The sequence below is a fragment of the Panicum hallii genome, chromosome 1 (assembly GCF_002211085.1).
Source record: "Panicum hallii strain FIL2 chromosome 1, PHallii_v3.1, whole genome shotgun sequence".
Taxonomy (NCBI): domain Eukaryota; kingdom Viridiplantae; phylum Streptophyta; class Magnoliopsida; order Poales; family Poaceae; genus Panicum; species Panicum hallii.
The window spans coordinates 55,673,003-55,691,653 of NC_038042.1; the positions used below are offsets into that span (position 1 = coordinate 55,673,003).

An 18,651-nucleotide genomic window follows, 5' to 3' on the forward strand; every position below is an offset into this window, starting at 1 on the left:
CAATGAGATACTCTGCACCAAAAGTCAACAATTATACACGTCAAACCAGTAGACAGAGACGCCGAGCACCGATAACAATAAAAGAAGAAAGTAATTGGTACCTATAGTTGGAATCATATACAACAACAATGGATAGAAGTCTCATTGACAATAAATATATATCGTCGGATGCTAAGTTAAAAGAAACCATTTGCTATTAAATTAAGCATACTTTTATGTCTCACTTTGAACTAGAACTTGAATGGTCATTTAAGGACGCCTAGCTGATGTGGAGCTAAGGGAAGAAAATAAATATTCTACTCTCTTCTCGGTCATGTATTTATGCTATCGGTCCACCTTCTCCCTCATAGCCCACATTCATTTTCTTGGTCAAATAGCTAGCTGTAATCGATTTGTTGGGGACGCCTTAAGAGCCCAAATTCATTTTCATTGAAACAAAATCAAGGTTGGAGCTTATGGCATACTCGTAGCTCAACGCATTCTAATTTTTGGTAATACCTAGGTATTACAGACTAAAAGAAAAATTCTTCAGCTTCATACTTAATGTATCATGAAGCTTGGATAAAGTAATTTTGAATGCCATCCATCACTAACTAAGTCAAACTATTGTCAAAACTCCCTCCATCCCAAAAAGAATACAACTCTCGCTTTTGATGAGTCAAACAGTTCCAAATTTGACCAAATTTATATTAAATAGTATAAACTCTGCCGCTTCTTATTTTTCCTATTTCAAAAGTCGCAACTTTTCAGTTTGCCAACATGTTTAATGTTTCAACACTGGTATTGTTAAAACCTAATTTGAAACTCCTACAGGGTTTGTGAAGACAATGACCAAAACCGTCCGTCTCCACCATCTTTCCTTTTGCGCTAACTTCCAGACCACCATCACCACCTCCGCACCACCGCCCCAGCTCACCTCCTCGCCCCTCCACGCTCGCCCGCCCGCCCTCCACCGCCTCCCTGCTCCTCGCCTCGCCTCTCGCTCGCGAAACCCTAAACGCAGATCCCCTCCTCCCACCACCGCGCCGCATTACGCTCAGATCCACCCCCGCGAGCTCATTCAGATCCACCCATGCGCCTCCAGCTCGTCTTCCCCCTCCTGCTGCTCGCCGTGGCGGCGGCAGCTTCCGCGGCTGAGGCCGCGGCGACGCTCTCTTCGAGGATGGTGCACCGGCTTTCTGACGAGGCGCGGCTGGAGGCGGGCCCGAGCGGGGAGCGGTGGCCGCGGCGCGGGAGTGGGGAGTACTACCGCGCGCTGGTGAGGAGCGATCTCCAACGGCAGAAGCGGCGGCTCGGCGTCAAGTACCAGCTCCTCTCGCTCTCCAAAGGGGGCGGCACCTTATCCTCCGGCGACGCCTTAGGCTGGTGCGCCGCATTCCCTGCCCCCGTTGGATCTTACGCTCCTCAACTTTTTACTGTTCTGCTCCACTGTGAATGCTATAGTGTTAGTATTTTAAATTGTACTACTACAAGACAGCTAAAAGAATATGGGCTATTTTTAACAAAAAATAAAAGTTATGTACTACACGTCCGGGAAGCATTGTCATTTTGGTAGGGATGGACTGTGTTTTACTGGTTTTTACAGTCAGAGCGAGGTAGTTCTGGCTGTGTTTTACTGTTTTACTGTTAGAGAGCTAGGCCTTGTTGGAGTACTTGTTGTAAGCTAATACTATTTCGTCTAACTTTTGGTATGAAGGTTATATTACACTTGGGTGGATGTTGGGACGCCAAACACCTCCTTTCTGGTTGCATTGGACACCGGGAGCGACCTATTCTGGGTACCCTGTGACTGTATCCAGTGTGCTCCTTTGTCTGGCTACCGAGGAAGTCTGGTATGCATCTCTTTTGATCAGTAGGGTGATGTTAATGTCTGCAGATGTCGCATTGTGAAATGGTTGTGTCAGCTTGAGTAGAGACGTATGAGAACCTATTTTTTAAGACATATTTGACTAGGTTAATGTAAAAATGTTGGTGCAGATGATTACCTTGAGTCTTTGACAGTTCTTCGACAAGTAATAACGCACCAACCTTTGTTGAAGAAGCTAATACATGTCATGCAGTTCGTTTTAATTCCATTGACTAGATGTTGGTGTTACATAAAAAAATTTCAAAGATGTTCTAAACTTGGAAACTAACTTGACTGTTCTGTAGATTTCTCATCATGTTTACGAGGTCTTTTTCACTTTCAATTTCACTATGATAGCTGTTGCAACATGCAAGTAGAGCTGTGAAGTTTACACACCATGTGAACCTAAATTACCACATGGAATCCATCTCCATTTTGATGGAAAGTAATTTGCCTCACCATTCAGTCGCAATTTTAGCTCTGCGCTACCACCAAAAGAAAAATGTCACAGGGGTCATGCAACAAATTTCATGTATAATCCTCATCAGTTGCATGCCTACGTTTCACTGCTAATTTTATCTATTACTTAAGTGGCATTACTTGCAGGTTTGGTGCTGGCTAATTTAGTTTTCAGATTAGGAACCCAAGTGACATGTACAAATTGTGGCATGATTTGTGAATTTCGATTCTCTTCATTCGTTTTTGTTTTATCTTGCTTATATTGCTTCATAACAAATTCACGAGCAAGAGGAGACAACTACATTTTGAAGCAGTTTAGTGCTTATTTCCAGTGATTGATTGGCAGGTGCTCCGTCATGAATGGAGCATCTATTATGCAGGATAGAGATCTCGGAATATACAAGCCTGAAGAATCAACAACAAGTCGGCATCTTCCTTGCAGCCATGAGCTATGCTTGGGTTCAGGCTGCACAAACCCAAAGCAGCCTTGCCCATACAATATTGAGTACTTTTCTGAAAATACTACCAGCTCTGGTTTGCTGATTGAAGATACGCTGCACTTCTACTCCAGGGAGGGCCATGTACCAGTGAATGCTTCAGTTATTATTGGGTAAGCTTTTTCTGTCACTTTCTCCCTCAACAGGATGTTTGTACTTCCGTTTCATAAACAATTCTGTTTCATGGCATTACTTGACAAATCACATTGTCCTCACATGGATTGTTGCTACTGAACAACATTCCGTTGCTGGATGTTTACCTGTGAACTGCTCGTAAATACTGTGTACACTCTGTAGGTATCTTATCTGTGCTTTTGCATAAGACATTAGTATGTTAAGCCATAGCCGTTCTTTGCTTTTGTTATTTCATTTTGCCTTGTTACATGCCTCAATGCAATCTTGGAACAAAATAATTGGTGTTAGAGATGCTGCTGTAGTACTGGGTAACTTGAGTAGTCAAGTATCATGATTACCTGACTTTCTGCCATTTCGTTTTACTAATATACTGTATCCTTGTGGTATAGTTGTGGTAGAAAGCAAAGTGGCGACTATTTGGATGGTATTGCGCCGGATGGACTCCTTGGCCTTGGAATGGCAGATATATCAGTTCCTAGTTTCCTGGCTAGAGCTGGACTAGTTCGGAATTCCTTCTCGATGTGCTTTAAGGAAGATAATTCTGGGAGAATTTTCTTTGGAGATCAAGGAGTGTCCAATCAACAGTCTACACCATTTGTTCCTCTGTATGGCAAACTGTGAGTGGCTCAAAGTGAATTAACATATCAGCTACAGCCATCTGTTTCTGCACTTTTTTGTGAAATTAATTACAGCTCAGCTTACATTTTTTTTCTTAATTTTACAGTCAAACTTATGCTGTTAACGTCGACAAATCTTGTATTGGACATAAATGTCTTGTGGGTACTAGCTTCGAGGCTTTAGTTGATAGTGGAACATCATTTACTTCTCTTCCTCTCGATGTTTATAAGGCTGTCACAGTGGAGGTGAATATGCACCTATTTGCAGCTGGTTCCTTTATGGATAATTTTCAGTACTAATTTGGTATTAAAATTTCAGTTTGACAAACAAATGAATGCTTCAAGAGTGCCTTATGAAGACAGTACATTGAAATATTGCTACAGTGCTAGGTGAGTAAACTCGCGCTTCCATTTAAGGTCGTCCAGTACCTGTTTGATTTGTGTGATTCCATCGAATAAATCCACTGATATGTGATTACATACAGTCCTCTTGAGATGCCTGATGTACCAACCATAACTCTGACTTTTGCTGTGAACAAGAGCTTCCAGGCTGTTAATCCTATCCTTCCATTTAATGACAAACAGGTATGTTCTCTTTGTTGGGCGAGGGAAAAAATGGCCTCAAAATCAATTAGCTGACAATGATGGAAATCATGTTGAGTGAATCTTACATGTGTCCTTTTGCTGTCAATCAGTACATTTTGAAGTACAAACCCCTGAATGGAAATGCTGCTCAGTTGAGCTTGCTTCCGTAAAGATCTGAGTTAGTACATTTAAAGCTTGCATGCATGCCAACTGAGTTAACATGCAGGTTACATGTTGCCACAGTTGATTGATTTAAAAGTTTTGTTTAGTTCACATGGCTGGTTAGCATAAACCAACAGAATATGAAAGTTGACCATTAAAAGGAGGGCCTGTTTGGGAGGAGTTTGGATACAAATCCTTGGGATTTAGTGACTGATCCTTTTCTGAACAAGGTCGTATGGAGTTACAATGTACCGTTAACATGGGATTTTTGCAGCAGTTGTTAATACCTTTCCTTAAGAGAGCAAAGTAGACTCCATCCGACTCTAGTTAATAGAACTCAACTTTAAAAACCTGTCAGATTAGTTTAGAGCCATAGCTAATCATCTAGTGTGCTGGCTGATTTACAGGGAGCACTGGCCGGGTTCTGCTTAGCCATCCTTCCATCATCGGAACCTATTGGAATTATCGCCCGTAAGTGCTGCAATGAATATATGCTATTTGTTCTTTTGGTATTTCATGTACATACATCCAATCTATTTGTGAAATGCAGAGAATTTCCTTGTTGGATATCATGTGGTGTTCGACCGAGAAAACATGAAGCTGGGCTGGTACCGCTCTGAATGTAAGCCAGAATGCCCCACCTACCAGTGAACACTAAATTTACCATTCACCCGAGCCTTAAATATGGTAACGCCCGTTCCTGTGAACGCAGGCCGTGACGTTGACAACAGCACGACTGTGCCCTTGGGCCCATCGCAGCACAACAGTCCAGAAGACCCGTTGCCGTCGAACGAGCAGCAGACTTCGCCGGCAGTGACGCCTGCGGTCGCAGGCACGGCTCCTCCCTCCAGTGCAACGACGAATCTACAGAAGCTCCTCGCTAGCTCTTACCCGTTGCTGCTACTGACAATGTCCACTGTGTTCTTCATCTCATGAACAACTGATGAATACTAATCCATAGCCCTGTATATTATATGTGCTTTATATATGATGCTTTTTGTTGCCTGAGATTAGTATATCTGTATTTGCCGCCGTTGCCCTCTTGCGTCCTCTTGTTTGGCTCGCGTCTTTCAGAACCATTTCTTTAGTCTGAACCATTTCTAGCATAGGCCCTGGGAATGGATCAGGCACGTCCCCTTTGCTGGCTTGCATCTTTCTGAACCTCCTTGGCTCAGCACCTAGAAACTCCAACATGGAATGCAGTCATGTAACGCTCGTCAGACACTCAGACTTGGTGTGGAAACGACGAGCATGTCCTCCTCGAAGCGCCTGCACATCATCTTTCACACGCATGGCCGCATGGGCATGGCCACATCCACTTTCCAAAGCCTCAGCCTTGCAGAGACCCATTTCTTGCACCTTCCGCTCGTCCCAAGCGCCTGCCTCTGCGAGTCTGCTTGGCCTACTGCAACACACAACCGCGCCACCATTCCCTTCCGCTGCGCTGCGCAACCGTCACATGAGACGAGACCTCGCACCACACCACACCACGGCTCCTCTTTTCCCCCCTCGTCGTGTTCTCTTGTCAGCCTCCAACACGGCAGCACCCCGTCTCCCACTCTCCCGTCCCCTCACTCAGTCACACACCGCGTCTCGCCGTTGCCTCCTAGTTCAAAAGGCCTCCGAACAGTACAGCCCCTGCCGGCCTCGGACAAAGCCAGACAGTGCCCCTCTAGGCTTGCCTAGCTAGGCTCCTTCCTTTACCACTTGCACTTCACAAACTCGAAAGAGAGCTCACCCACCACTTCAGGGCCTTGCTGCATTCCCCATGGGAGGCGCCGTGAGACAGCTGCTCGGCTTGCTGGGAGCGATCAATGGCCGCCCCAGGGAGAAGAGGAAGAAGATGGTGCTGCGGCGCCCCGTGCAGGAGGTGGAGCTCAGGGTCAGGATGGACTGCGAGCGCTGCGAGCGCGAGGTCAAGAAGGCGCTCTCCGGCATGAGAGGTTGGTCACCCGTCACCCTGGTCCCCTGGCCCTGCGCATTGGCGCTAGTTTTTCGTTGCTCGCTAGCATTGCGCCCATGACTAGCCTTCAGAGCCCTGCCCCATGATGATGAGCACACTGCACTCAGTGAGTCGGTATTGACAAATGACAATCATGTCATTTCAGCTTAAGCTTTTTCCAGCATTCTTTTTTTCCCTCTGCAAAAATGCAGCAGCATGTTCCGGCACTCAGCATTAGGCTACACTAGGCAGGGGAAATCTCCTTCGAAAATCGAAGTGTTTTTTTTTTTGGTGAAGAGACTTTCGATTTTAATTTACAGTGGCGGTTAATGACTCTGAAGCCCGCTGCAGGAGTGCAGCATGTGGAGGTGAACAGGCCGCAGCAGAAGGTGACGGTCATGGGCGAGGTGGACCCGCTGGCGGTGCTGCGGCGGGCCCAGTCCACGGGGAAGAAGGCGGAGCCGTGGCCCCAGAACGCGGCTGCGGCCGGCGGCTACTACTACGCCCCGGCGGGCGTGGCCCTCTACGGCGTCGGGGCGGCCCAGCTGCAGGCCCACGACGGCGGCAGGGGGGCGAACCCGGCCGCGGCCGGCTACTACCACCACCCGGCGGTGAGGAGCGTGGAGGCGGCCATCGGCGCCGAGCAGATCACCGACCTGTTCAGCGACGACAACCCCAACGCCTGCTCCGTCATGTGACGCCCTACGTGTGCTCGACCCAGCAGCTCAGTTGTCAGAATTACGGTTTAGGTAGGCATATGGTAGCATCGCGTCGTATCACTGAAACTCTTGTGAGGTTTCTTTGTGAGGCGCGGTAAAGTTAGGGAAGAATGTAGTGTAGTGTAGCAGAGTTTAGGTCGATGGCACGCAGAGCAAGAAGCAAACTTTGCGTCGATAGATTCTAGTATCTAGTAATCTACGCGCTTAGATCCCTAGCCGTCCTTTATGTTGGGATCAGGCAGTGGAACATGAGATCAGCTGATCAGCTCTGTCTCTCCGGTCAAAATCTCTGTCGCTCTCCTTTTTTTAACCAACGGCAGGATCTCTCCCTTCCAATTAAGGCGAAAGAATTTACCTGCAAGAAAGGGTAATCAACCAAGACGCCCACACCGAGGATCCGAAAATTAACCCACACACACGATGCAGCAGAGCATACTGCAACCTTAGATCATCGTTGCCGAGCATAGTTGCAAAGCAGTCAGTACCTCTGACTCCCCAGGGCCGACCCCGAACGACTAGGATGTCAAAACAAGTGGGTCCGAAGCAAGAGGCCGCGGCAGGTCATCATTGCCGAGCATAGTTGCAAAGCAGCCAGTACCTCCGACTCCCCAGGGCCGACCCCGAACGACTAGGATGCCAAACCAAGTGGGTCCGAAGCAAGAGGCCGCGACAGGTCATCGTTGCCAAGCTTAAAGAAGACCGGCTCCGACTTCCTGCCAAGGACCCACGCCCCACCCCCGGCATTTGCCAGACCTCCCAAGCGAAAAACCAGGCGCCAAAGAAGGGGGTTCACCTCGTGTTATCGTTGCTGAGCCCCCAACGCAGCAACTTTGACTTCACACAGCAAACCCCACCTCCTCACGTCGATCGGATACCGATAAGCGTAGATTATCCACCGGAAGTGACATTGTGGCTGAGATGAGTTCCAATAGCGACGCCTTCAGGAAGGGAACGACGTTGATAGCGCCACTGCCGCTCATCCAAGATATGGACTGGGTTTTCACCCGTGGAAGACATGCTGGGATATGACGCCCTCAACAGGGAAATGGCGCCCACGGGCGTCACCGTCGTCGAGGCTTTTGCCCAAGTTTCCCTAGCACAAACGTCACGCCAGGATGCTGGATCCCATGCTCGCTGCCATCGCCACCGTTGTTGCCCTGATGACCCGTAGAAGCCCTTATAGAGGGGCATCGGTGTGCCGGCTGCGCGTCGCAGCCGCATGGCTATGTCGACCACTACCCCCTACGACTGGGCCACGCACGGAGACCGGGCTTCCTCTGCCGCGCACGCAACATCGCCGCACGCTGCAACCACCATTGGCCGCCGATGACGGCACCGGAACTTGCTATCAACGCTGCTGGCCTTCGCTGTCCACCGGCAATAGCGAGTATCCCACCGCCGTGGGCGCCGCCCCAGCCCAGAAGGCATTGGATCCGGCTGCTAAGGCCGAGGATCCCTTGCCGCAAACCGGCGTGCGTGGTTGCCACTACGGCCGCCATCCCTAGGGATGCCGGATCTGACCACCAAGGCGTTGGATGCCGCTGCCCTGGCACCAAGGTGGCCCAAGCCGTCGCCGTTGCCGCCACCACGCCAATGAAGGGGAGGACGGAGGAGAGCACCGCCGGGATCACCTTGCGCCGGAAGGGCTCTAGCCGGCGTCGTGGCGGTCCCAGCAAGCGCCCCCGTCGAGCCCCACGCAGCTCGTGCCAGGCCACACCCCTTCGATCCATCACCGCCCACGCCGCGAAACGCCAAGGGAGCCCCGCCGCCACCATCCCTGCAGGCCGCACGGCCTTGCTCGTAGCCCACTCCTACAGCCGTCGGTGTTTAATCTCCAAGCCCACTGAGGTATACCCCCGAGGTGGTAGATTGTAGGTGGGGTGTCGTCAAGATCGGAAACTTGAAGGTGTAAGGAATACGAAACTTTAAACAGGTTCGGCCGAGTCGCTGCTAGCACTACAAGTGGTCTGTGCCGACGAAGTGATGGCCGAGTAAGGCAGCTCCCGAGAGCATACCTTACCTAACGGCATGGTCCAGGTCTAGTCCACTGCAAGGTAAACATAAAAATATATTATATATCGAGTGGGGAGTGAATCCTGGCATTGTAAAATGTATGATAAAAAAATCGCATCTTGCTCTTGTCAGGCCATATAATTTTCTCGAGTAGTTAGCTTGTTATGTTTAAGCACCTGATCACTAATAGCTGTAGCCCATAGCGCAGGGAGCTGATCATGTGCACGCGTAGGAACGTAGGCGTACAGAAGAGTCAAGCTTTCGCGGATTAAGGCTTGTGCTACCTGAATACTTTAGCAACGAATGCAGAAAAAAGTAGTCGTCATGCGACAAAAATAATGCGTGTTGCGCATAAAGTAGTCGGTGAGAACGCGTGTTGCAGCACACGTGCTTGTAGGGTGTAGTTGTTGTGAGCCCGGTACAACATGGTGTACCAAGCGCTTGGGTTGTTAGTCAGCAAAAATTAGAAGTAGTCGATCATGGTGTAGCCCCTCCCCCTCAGGGTAAACCCCCGTCGAGAGGCATACCCAAAATATTAGTCGATCTTGTGAAGAACAAGTCGGAAAAAGTATACGTAACTTAGCTTGATTTGTGGATGATTATTGATGAAACCATGGTGGTCGTTGGTGGAGCCGTGGCGGTTTGTTGATGAAGCCTGACTAGTCGGAGTAGATTCCTACTAGTTATCGACGGTGTGAGGCCCGCTCTCGACTAGTTTTCTAGTCGAGACAAGTAGTCGTTGGCGGGTTCCTCGCGAAGTCAAAGTAGTAGTAGCATGATCCTTGCTGGTAGCTTCCGTGTGTAGTCAGAGCAGTCATTTCCAATCTTGAGCAGGCGATCCAAGTCCTCCTCCAATGTGGAGAGGGTCTCGAATCGCATGGCCTTCTGGTGAACAGTGGCCATTTTGCGTAGCTCGAAAGGTAGTCGGGTATGCAGATCCTCAGACCGAATCATATCCGATCTGAGTCCTGGTGCAGTACGAGTTGAAGTCGCGTTAAAAACGGACTCTTCCTCGATCTCCCTGGCGATATTAGGAAGCAACGTCTCGTCGAGGTTGTTGATGAACTTATCGAGACTGCTACGTTGGCTTGCCGCAGATGCCTCCAGCTTAATGTCATTAACGAGGTGCCGACGAATGCTGCCCGCGCTATCAGCGACGCAGACCCACAATCCGAAGATGAAAGTTATACCCTCATCGAGCATGGCGCTGGTGAAGTTGAAAGATTCCATCGAGTTCTCGGGTGAATGGTCGATAAACACCCCTACCTAGCGCGCCAGCTTGTCGGTGTTTAACCTCCAAGCCCACCGAGAGATACCCTGATGTGGTAGATTGTAGGTGGGGTGTCACCGAGATCAGAAAATCGAAGGTGCAAAGAACGAAATTTAGACATGTTCGGGCCGCTGAGAGCATAATACTCTACGTCCTTTGTGGTGGCCTGTATTATCTTAGATAATAATTGTTGGTTGATGCTTTGGAGGGGGTCCCTGCGTACCCCTATTATCTTAGATAATGATTGTTGGTTGATGCTTTGGAGGGGGTCCCTGCCTGCCTTTATATAGTCTGAGGGGAAAGGGTTACATGGAAGTCTTTACCAAATACAAGCTTAAATACGAGCTTAGGAGTCCTACTCGAGTACTACTTGGATAGTTTCCTTCTATTCCGACTAGTTCTACTCCTGGTCAAGTAGTTACAACTGGTACATGGTGTCTCATCTCTTATGCTAAAGTATGTACGACATGTGTGCAATCCTCTGGCCTCGGATTTGACAGCGGCGGCGCAGCGGGGGAGGGGATGAAGGAGTGGGCGGCGGGTAGAGTTTGGCCGCTGCCCGAGTCGCCCGCGTGGGGAGCGACTCAGGGGCATGGGTCGCAAACACACTAGCAGTCTAGCAACATCTCTGTCGCTCTCGGATCGTGTTAAGCCTCGTAATCTTTGTCGCTCTCACAGATACACTAGCAGTCTAGCAACATCTCATCTGAGACGTTGCTGGAAGGCGATCGATCATAAGATATGTGAAAGACTTTATGCGTCCTGCAGCTTTCCTTTGGGGTCTGGCGTGCTATGATGAGGTTCTCTTGGGTTCCGGAGAGCAAAATTTTAGCCCTATCACATTAAAGAGAATATTACTATTTATAAGTATTAAATAAAATATATTTATAAAACCTTTTGTACAGTTTGGTGCTAATTCGTGAGACAAATTTAATAAGTCTAATTAATCTATGATTCGCTACAGTGATACTGCAGTAAGTATCCGCTAATCATGGATTAATACATCTCATTACTCTCGCGAATCAGGCCAGAGGTTTTACTAGTTTTGTAATTAGACTTTATTTAATATTTCTAAATAATAAGATTCACTTTGATATATGCTAGGTGTAAAATTTAGACCCCTAGAACCAAATGCTCTCGCGCATAAAAAGCACGGTCCGAGGGCAGTGGAGCTCGGTGCAGGGTGACACCATCAGGTTCAGAGCTCACGCCCATGGCAAATCCAAAGGGTGCGTGCTGAGGTAGAATCGGCTTTTCTGCCAGCACAAAGCCTCCTTTCAGGATCGCCAATTCGCCATTACCCTTTCTCCTTGCTGCAGCGTGCACGCCTATAGCGGTATCTTTGCGGTTGGCTGGTAGAACGGTAGCAAAGGCATCATGATGCTGTTGTGCCGGGTAGGTTGGCCGTTGGCAAATGGCAAGGGTCTTTGAAAGTTCAAACGGGTTGGCAAAAGTTGCATGCTCGCCCACTACTGTTCGCGTGGTTTGTATAGTCCCAAAGCTTGACTGATGGAGGATGCGCTTTGTTGCAGTCAATGTTCAGAGACTGCGTTGACAGACACGTTCTCGAATCCGAGCTTACGAACTTGCTGTGGTGAGTCATCCGATCACTTTCAGTGGAAAATTGGCGCCAAACTGGTTAGTATATCGCCGGTGACGTCTTTGTTTGGTAAAAAAAATACACCGGCGGTCTCTAAATTTGTAACTCGTAAAGGTACGTCATTTAGGTCTGTTGGCATTTCTAAATTTATAAATTTATAAAGATGTGTCACTTAGGTCCGTCAACTCCGAAAGTGCATTTTTAGATCCATAAACTTTTCAAATTATTCACCACAGATCCATATGTATCCATATATGCATGTAATATTGACATGACACGCTGACTGTATGTCTCCCATCTCATTTATCTCCCTCTTCTCGTAATCTCTCCAACCCAACCCCGCACGAGCTGTCGTGTCATCCGTGCCTCTCTCTGGCCTGCCCACCACATCTACCAGTGTGTCCACCTGATGACCGTTTATGGCACATATCAGTGCTATTGCTGATGTGGCCCCAACCACCACAACGGGAGGCACCCCAAGTGGCAGCTTTAGGCGGTCCCAGCAAGCGGCGGGATCGACAAGCAACCCCCGGCCAAGAGTAAGAGGAGGGAGATGGCATGATGGAGAAGAAAACTAGAGGCAAAGCATCAATTCTCATCATAATCCATATTGGCGGTGCCGGGAACGTACACTCAGCGTGCCATAACATCGTTACGTGTATACGTGATACGTATGGATCTAAGGTGAACAATTTTAAAAGTTTGTGGACCTAAAAAGTGCACTTTCGAAGCTGACGGACCTAAATGACACACCCTTATAAGTTGGTGGATCCACAAGTGCACTTTCGAAGTTAATGGACCTAAGTGACGCATTATTACAAGTTTAGGGACTGATGGTGCATTTTACTCAAGAAATATACGAACGACACATTCTTCCCTACTCTTGCTGAGGGGGTGTTTGGTTCCATGGACTAAGCTTTACTTCCTACCACATCGAATATTTAGTTACTAATTAGGAGTATTAAATATAAACTAATTATAAAACTAATTGCACAGATGGAGACTAATTTGTAAGATGAATCTATGAAGTCTAATTAATCCATGATTTGACAATATGGTGCTACAGTAAACATACGCTAATGATGGATTAATTAAGCTTAATAAATTCGTTTCGCGAATTAGCCTACATCCATGTAATTAGTTTTATAATTACCTTATATTTTTATTTTTCTATTTGGTACTCATGATTAGTACTACAAAGATTTGATGTGATAAAAACTATATACTTTGGTCCCTAGAACTAAACACCCACGGATGGTCTGAACTCTGAAGTGGTATCATCACCTATCACCTGATATCTGCAATTGTACTGCTCGGCATCCAATACTATAAATCTGTGTTTCGCAATATACGCGCTGGTATTATTTTTGGCCTGCACACGAACACTACTGTCAGTCAGCACGGAATAGATTTTTAGATCGAGCTTTGTCGACACGAGAAATCTCCAATCTGTCACTCGTGACCGCACCGCCTGTTCCTTCCGAGGATCTTAGAAAACAAGAAATGCGTGTGCTATTGCTGATAGTGGCTGCCGTCACACGCGGCATTACGGGTTTTGCTTGGACGTAGTGCAAAAGCGGCCGGGAAAAGATCGCTCGGCTTTAGGAACAGCCGAACAAAGGACAGCGGGGTCAGGGTGGCGTGTCCCCGGCGCCTGATGGCGGCCCGGTTCGTACACGCGGACGCTAACGTGTAAAATTCCCGTGGGTCGCGCGGGGATCGCTTGGCGTCCTGGCCTTGGTTTCCATCACCAGGCCGAGCCTTTTCGGTGTACTGGAGAACGCGCAGGTTTCGAGAGCCCGGCGATATTTTGGGCGATCGATCGATCTCGTGAGGGTCACTGGGAACGACGAAGGATCTCTGAAGATTTTTCGTCGGTGCCGCAGCCCCCCGCGCAGCGCGTGGATCCAGCACGCGACCGAGCAGCGCCAGTGCGCAGAGCACGGCTGGAGGCGCGCGATTCACGACTACGGAACGAGCGGGGTGGGCGTGGCGTGGCAGCGCGCGGCTGCGCGGGGGTCCCCTCGTCCCGCCACGGCGCGACGTCGAACAGCCCAACCGCGAAAGCGACCGACCCCGCGCGGGGCCTCAGAAAGCGAGAAAACGACCGGCCCGAAACGAACGGGGAGACGGAGCACCGCGCGCGGCCGCCTTCGGGTGCGTGCGCGGCCAAGCCAGGGCGGCCGGCCGCCGTACCAGCTTTTTTTCAGCGGCCGCCACGGAGCGGTGGGGGCGGGGCCAGTAGAAGTCCCCCGCAGGTTGGAGGAGCCGTCGGCCTCGGCCGTCAGCCATCACAACCCCGGGCGCGGCCGCGAGGGCGACGGGTTTGGCATGTCTGCAGCCGCCGGCCCGCCACCTCGGCCGCGAGGGATGCCGACCCCGGCTTGGCTCGCACGCCGCACGGGCTGCGGCACTGCGTCTTCGCGTGAGGACGTGAGGTTTCCTCCCCCGCCGCGCGCGTTCCTCGTGATCTGCTGCAACCAGTACTGAACTCAAGGCTTTTACTCGTTGCAACCAGTTGAATTAAGTGCCATTGGGTTTAGGGCATATGATACAATACAATGGGCATAATTCAATAGGTGATATGTCATCAAACCAGATCTCATACAAAACTTGGTCTCAGAAAGGAAACAAAGCGACACTACCAAAATTTGCATTGAAGTGCGAGAGAAGCTCTTGGCCTCTTGATCGAGTGGTCACTCTTAGAAGTGCTCGTGTTCGCCCGTGCTAGTCTTCACCATGGCAAAGAAAAAACAGTAAGCACTCCCAAGTCCCCAGCCATGTATGCTTTCTATACAAGCCCTTACACCTTTAACTATTGTCAAATGACAATTGACATAACACGATGAATGGCCGTGAAGAAGAGGGAACAAGAATCATAAACAGCTGCTATGTGGAGTGATGTGCACACCAATACGCTTTGGCCTCGGGAATCTTCGCTTCGAGAAAAGTAGAAAACAGCACCTAGAGATGCCGTGGGATCTAACATGATGCTGGGAAAATAAAACAAGAGGGGAAATAAACGAAACTCTATCATAAAATAACTTGTGCCTCTATGACACTTTATTAATAATGCAAGAAAACAAATAAAGATGCTACGAAAGTTATGCAAAAGGTCAGACATATGGCGTGGTTATTTGGTATATCAAGCAAAAATAAGATGTGTATAGACTTCGATATACTATACTACATACATAGAACGCAATAAGCAGATGTAGTGGATGTAGAGACAAGCACCAAGTAAATGTGCACGTTATGCATGCTACATGCACACCACGCAATAACCATTACATATTGATGGATCAAACAATGCAAAAAGATGTGCATAAACTTTAGTTTAACATGCTACATGAAAACAACATAATAACAATTTACTGCTGCAACCATGACATCAATCATGACGCAAGAAAAAAACAAAAGAAAAGAAAGATAGTTTGCTTACAATCCGTTGTATGACATGGCTAGATAAGTAGATAAGGCACTATGCATATAGACACTAATCCATCACATGCTACATAGATTGCATGGCAACTTTTATGTAAAGCCCATAACAAACAAATCAATAGTGGATGCAAATGCCGATGCTATGTCCCATTTGGGGTCAATAGGCAAGACAAAGTCTAGGGCGGTGCCGTTCTCGACGGACAGATCGCACATAGCGACAATTTATACACATATTGCACCGACTAATAGTCACGTCATGTAGATGCTTCAAGCGGCATACATTACTTTACCAAATGAAATAAAATGCAAGAAACTCCTCTAGCGAATAACACCAACATATATATTGTGTTACCATCTGTTCATAATGTTACAAAGCCTCTAAACTCGCTGCTGGCATCATATTTTTAGACTTTAACTTCGGCCCAACATATGCATGTACATGGCGCAAAAAAGCCTCCCCATACAGTATATGGTATGTGGCCGCAGAGTTTACAGCGGGGGCGGCGCGAGGGGGTGAACCTAGGAAAGCTTCCCTAAACCGCGGGTTAGAAGCCACAAACGACGGCCCCGTCCGCATCAGATCGGAAGCATCGAAGAGATTCTGCCGGGGAGATGGGACGGCCTGGATCCCACGCGTCGCTCCCCTCCGCCTCCTTTTATGCCCCGCTCCTCCGCAAAAACCCTCCCCTCACCCACCAGTCTCCCTCCCCACATCTCCAAATCTCGCGACGAACAAAGCCATCAAATCGCAGGGGTGCCGGGAGCCGGAGCGCGGGAGGGAGGGAGGGAGGGAGAGGAATGGAGCCGGCGGAGCGAATCGGGTCGGGGAAGGCGCTGGGGAAGCGGCCCAGGAGCAGGGTGCTGCCCCGGACGGCCAGCATGGTGACGGTGCCGTCGGCGGCGAAGCAGGGCCGCCAGGAGCGGGGCGCCGGCGTGCCGTCGTCCTCCTCCCTGCCCGCTGGTGGCGCGGGGATGGGGCACGGAGGAGGAGCGGCGGCGCCGAGGGGGTTCTTCTCCGGTGGCTACCTTCCCGGGGCGGAGACGACGGCGGCGTTCCTGAAGGCGTGCGGCCTCTGCAACCGCCGCCTCGGACCCGGCCACGACACCTTCATCTACAGGTTCGTAGATCAACACCACAGCTGCCTTTACCATCCAGCGGATTCAGCGTTGGAATGCCCGTTGAAATTCCCTTTGTTCTCGAGTCACAATTCCGTGCTCCTAAACTTCTTTGTACGGACTTTATATTCTTCTTCCTCTTGATAAAAAACATGCCAGGCACGGTCGAAAAAAAAAACAATTCCGTGGCTTCGATCGAGATTTTCAACTTTGCGCGCGATTTTGATCGATCTTTTTAACTTTTCGCGCGATTTACTACGAGTGGCTCGTATCAGCTCGTTTTTCTACGTCGGGATTTCGCTTGGATCGAATCTTTTTTCCGTCGCGTTGCTTGTCTGTTTACGTAGGATGCCCTTCAGATTCATAATTCCGTGATGGTCTCGTGCTGTAGCCCAACATCCGTATTGAATTAGGGGAAGTAAATAATTTGATCTGTCTCCATGTATTGATTGAGGGAAGTATTCCGTGATCCCCGCTGATTTTGTGAAATTAATTGCCATCTGATTCCATCAGCACCCGATACGTTCGGTTCATACTCGGGATTATATGAATCTAATTCCCTCCTGTTTTTTATAGGAAGGAATATTTGATGCGAATCTTCCTTTCGGCTTGTTATTATTTCCAATTATATTGCTTAGGTTTACTATTGGCTGATGCATCAGGCGCATCATGTAGGTGTGTATATTTTACATTACGAGTCAAGCCCACACACTTCACTCCAAGCAAATCATTAATAAAAACAAGTGACCAATCATATGAGCTGTTCGTCGATTGTGATACAAGCCTGGGTACTTGGAACCATCTACTAACTCGCAATTCTTTACTTGTCGCAATCCCTCAGCTACCGCAGGGTAAACATTTTTTTTTCTCGAGTGCAAGATCAGCGGTAATTATATTTGTAAAGAAACATGTCCGTGACATGATGGTTGGATTCTGTTGTCTGCTGCGCGCAGGGGTGAGGTGGCATTCTGCAGCCAGGAGTGCCGGGAGCAGCAGATCCAGTACGACGAGCGCATGGAGCATACCTGCTCCCTGACCTCCATCAAGGAGGCCCCGTCCGTCTCCGGCGCCAGCGGCTCCGACCAGTCCGGCAGCGGCGGGGACACCGTCGCCGCCGCCTAGCCCGGCGCGAAGGCGGCCCGTGGTGCGAGCGGCGGATGCTGCCGCCTGGCACCCTGCAGATAGGAGCAGGCAACACCAGATCGATCAGTTCCTGCCCTTATTAGTTTTCCTGGGCCGTGCAATTGCGTCTGTGTGTACAGCTTTTAGCTCTAGCAGAAGACTCTAGAGTCGTCGCTCATGAACCGAAGCGGCAGTGGGAGATAGATCTTCAGCAGAAGAATGCATCAGTCATGAGTGATTTAGTCGTGGCTGGTGCATGTATCTCTGGAATCTTGCTTTCCTTGTCTGTCCAAAGGGGCAAAAAAGAACCTGTGGTTGCAACAACAGACTGCCTGCCTCACGCTTCCCTTTTGATTGCATCTGCCTGGTTGTTTGATCTGCTCATTGTTGATGTGTTGTTGTGCAGTTTGTGAGATGTTTCACAACGGGATGTACAAGCAGGTAGCTAGGTGCTGGACAAAGTTTGTTGGACAGCCTGCTGTAGCCAGTGAGTCATGAGTGATGTTGGTACGAGCCAGGGCGTTGTGCTGCAAAATTTGACAATCTGCTCCCCAGGTGAAGAGAGCAAGCACTGATCACTCCGTCAGTTATCATCAGGCAGGTGGTGTGGTAGCGTAGGAGTAGTAGAGGACAGAAAAGCGGTCTGGTCTGGCAGTGGGGCGAACGTAACAAGACAAGTGCATGCTGTTATCCTCCGCGCTGCACATTCTAGACGGTGTGGTCCTGCACGGTCTAGAACCAGGTGAGGCGCCCGTGACCTGACCGGTCTCGATGCAACCATCCGTCGTCGCCTCCGACAACCACCGCTGCACTGCCGGTCTGCTGACACACGCGGTGCGGCTGGCCCTGGATTTTAACACGAGTTTTTGACCGGCCATGGCCGACGACGAGTCGGCGAGAGAGAGAGAGAGCCTCCTCATCTCATCGTCGGTGCTCACCACTCGACACATGTGCGTCCACTGTACACTAGCTTTCTGTCCCGGAGCGAAGCAAGCACGGCACTGTTCTTGGCAGGCGCAAAAGGAAGATCTTTTACAAAGGAGATTCACTTGGCATATCACGTCCGCATCTTGTCACTGCGAAACCGAGAGAATTCGACACGTGGGGAATGCGATCCGCAACCC

The 18,651-nt window shown here is 49.3% G+C and overlaps 3 protein-coding genes across 4 annotated transcripts; all 3 read left to right on the forward strand.

Moving 5' to 3' along the window:
* Positions 1–905: 905 nt before the first annotated feature.
* On the forward strand, positions 906–5,317 carry LOC112891831 (aspartic proteinase-like protein 1). 2 transcript variants are annotated; one of them, XM_025958849.1, is made up of 10 exons: positions 906–1,365; positions 1,697–1,832; positions 2,686–2,915; positions 3,327–3,554; positions 3,662–3,800; positions 3,874–3,944; positions 4,040–4,139; positions 4,709–4,772; positions 4,852–4,923; positions 5,014–5,317. In XM_025958849.1, exons 1-10 carry the CDS (start codon positions 1,073–1,075, stop codon positions 5,235–5,237), a joined length of 1,557 nt encoding a protein of 518 aa, XP_025814634.1. In that variant the 5' UTR covers positions 906–1,072; the 3' UTR covers positions 5,238–5,317. The 2 variants fall into 2 exon arrangements, with proteins under 2 accessions (XP_025814634.1, XP_025814709.1); XM_025958924.1 differs by having other exon boundaries at positions 1,226–1,365; positions 2,652–2,915.
* Positions 5,318–6,069: 752 nt separating this feature from the next.
* Positions 6,070–6,941, forward strand: LOC112883835 (heavy metal-associated isoprenylated plant protein 20-like). The gene is made up of 2 exons (XM_025949118.1): positions 6,070–6,244; positions 6,595–6,941. The coding sequence occupies exons 1-2, from the start codon at positions 6,070–6,072 to the stop codon at positions 6,939–6,941; spliced, it is 522 nt and encodes a 173-aa protein (XP_025804903.1).
* A 9,013-nt stretch (positions 6,942–15,954) lies between these two features.
* Positions 15,955–17,911, forward strand: LOC112879201. The gene is made up of 2 exons (XM_025943481.1): positions 15,955–16,407; positions 17,359–17,911. The coding sequence occupies exons 1-2, from the start codon at positions 16,088–16,090 to the stop codon at positions 17,525–17,527; spliced, it is 489 nt and encodes a 162-aa protein (XP_025799266.1). The 5' UTR covers positions 15,955–16,087; the 3' UTR covers positions 17,528–17,911.
* Positions 17,912–18,651: the final 740 nt, after the last annotated feature.

Bases quoted from the DNA above. Each gene is read 5' to 3' on its own strand.
- LOC112891831 (XM_025958849.1), top strand. From the start codon at position 1,073: ATGCGCCTCCAGCTCGTCTTCCCCCTCCTGCTGCTCGCCGTGGCGGCG. The intron at 1,366-1,696 runs GTGCGCCGCATT...TTTGGTATGAAG, and splicing joins TCCGGCGACGCCTTAGGCTG to GTTATATTACACTTGGGTGG. The intron at 2,916-3,326 runs GTAAGCTTTTTC...CTTGTGGTATAG, and splicing joins AATGCTTCAGTTATTATTGG to TTGTGGTAGAAAGCAAAGTG.
- LOC112883835 (XM_025949118.1), top strand. From the start codon at position 6,070: ATGGGAGGCGCCGTGAGACAGCTGCTCGGCTTGCTGGGAGCGATCAAT. The intron at 6,245-6,594 runs GTTGGTCACCCG...AGCCCGCTGCAG, and splicing joins GGCGCTCTCCGGCATGAGAG to GAGTGCAGCATGTGGAGGTG.
- LOC112879201 (XM_025943481.1), top strand. From the start codon at position 16,088: ATGGAGCCGGCGGAGCGAATCGGGTCGGGGAAGGCGCTGGGGAAGCGG. The intron at 16,408-17,358 runs GTTCGTAGATCA...TGCTGCGCGCAG, and splicing joins CACGACACCTTCATCTACAG to GGGTGAGGTGGCATTCTGCA.